This window comes from Helobdella robusta, assembly GCF_000326865.2.
Source record: "Helobdella robusta unplaced genomic scaffold HELROscaffold_2318, whole genome shotgun sequence".
Taxonomy (NCBI): Eukaryota; Metazoa; Annelida; class Clitellata; order Rhynchobdellida; family Glossiphoniidae; genus Helobdella; species Helobdella robusta.
The window spans coordinates 75-1623 of record NW_008704226.1 but is presented as its reverse complement, the minus strand read 5'-3'; the positions used below and the strand labels follow the sequence as shown (position 1 = coordinate 1623).

Sequence of the window (1549 nt, the reverse complement as noted above, 5' to 3'; positions counted from 1 at the left end):
TGCCAGCCAGCCAGCCAGCCAACCAACCAACCTCAACATTTTTTTCGATGGTTTCAAGGTTTTTGGCAAGTGATCGTACATAACGAACAACTTCAAATCTACATCAACCATACCCACTGTTTCCGGAGCCAGTGATCTTCCAACTTTCAAACTGAATCAGTGAGATAGTGTGGTGAGAAAGAGAAAAAAAGGAGAGAGAAAGAAAGAAAAATTTTCTAACTAAATAAGTGAGAAACTGTGATGATGATGAGAGAGAGAGGGAGAGAGGAGAGAGAGATTAAGAGAGAGAGGGAGAGTGGAAAAAAAGAGAAAGCAAGAGCAAGAAAAACAGAAAGAAATTACATTATCAAAGAAAACAACAAAACAAACAAACAAACAAACATACATGGATACAAACTTACATACATACAAAGATACTTATGTACATATACACAGCAATACCTAGTATTGGGGAGGATATTTGGCTCCTTTTCAAACATAATTTCACCAGAATCTTGCCATTTTGTAAGATTCAACTTAATTGTAGGCATTCCGACATCAGCTCGTATTCGGACACAGTCAATCTCGGCCACCAGCAGATTTGGAATTTCCCGATGAGCGTAGATTCTTTTATGGATCATGAAGTTTCTGTACTCGTGAGTTTTTGTGTAGATGCCTAAAATTAGGAATAAAAATGATGTGCTTATGTGTGAATGTGTGTGATTATTCATTTGCTTGTGCGCATGTGTGTATATCAAATTTAACACTAACCCTTAGAAACATCCAGCTTATGACTGACAATCCCCGAACTTCTTTTGACTCCTCCTTCTACGGAGAGATCAAACAAAACAGTCGAAGGCACCGGGGCGCGATGACTTTCATTAAACTTTCCAACGTGAAAACCACTAATGTGAACATATTCTGAATCAACGACGGTACCAATGAAACTTGTGATTATAGTAGTGAACACATATACAAACACACAAACAAACATACAAACGAGCATACATACAAACAAATACACACATACATTCTATAATAATTCGCCCCAGCAAATACAATAAAAATAAAAACATTACAATACAATAGTGATGATGTCATTGATTATTTTAATAATTCATACCATTGCAACTTCCATGTATACAAAATTGCGAAACTGCACTGTGCACATGTATTTGTATATATGTTTGTATCAAATATGTATATATACAAACTTGTGTATAATTTTGTATTAGTATGAATGGCATGTCTGTATGTACAAGTGTGTGATGACGTCATCTTCTTCATCATCATTCATCACAAACACCAACATCATCACCAACATAAAAATTTTATTGCTATGTCGTAAATTAATCAGCAGCATACACACACACACACACACACAAACACACACATACATCACTCTCAAACACACACATTACACACATACGCACGCACACACATACGAACGCAGTATGACATGCAAAGAAAGACTGTTACGAGCAAACAAACATACATTAAATCTTATGCAAACACATACCAACCACAAATATAGCATATATATATATATATATATTATATATATATATAT

General features: G+C 35.2%; 1 protein-coding gene across 1 annotated transcript; it reads right to left on the bottom strand.

Moving 5' to 3' along the window:
* Positions 1–31: 31 nt before the first annotated feature.
* On the bottom strand, positions 32–1150 carry HELRODRAFT_184702 (hypothetical protein; the record flags this gene model as incomplete). Its single annotated transcript, XM_009019157.1, has 4 exons — positions 32–151; positions 442–655; positions 751–865; positions 1103–1150. Coding segments are annotated over 4 exons (497 nt in total), but the record flags the coding sequence as incomplete, so codon positions are not given.
* Between the last annotated feature and the right edge of the window lie 399 nt (positions 1151–1549).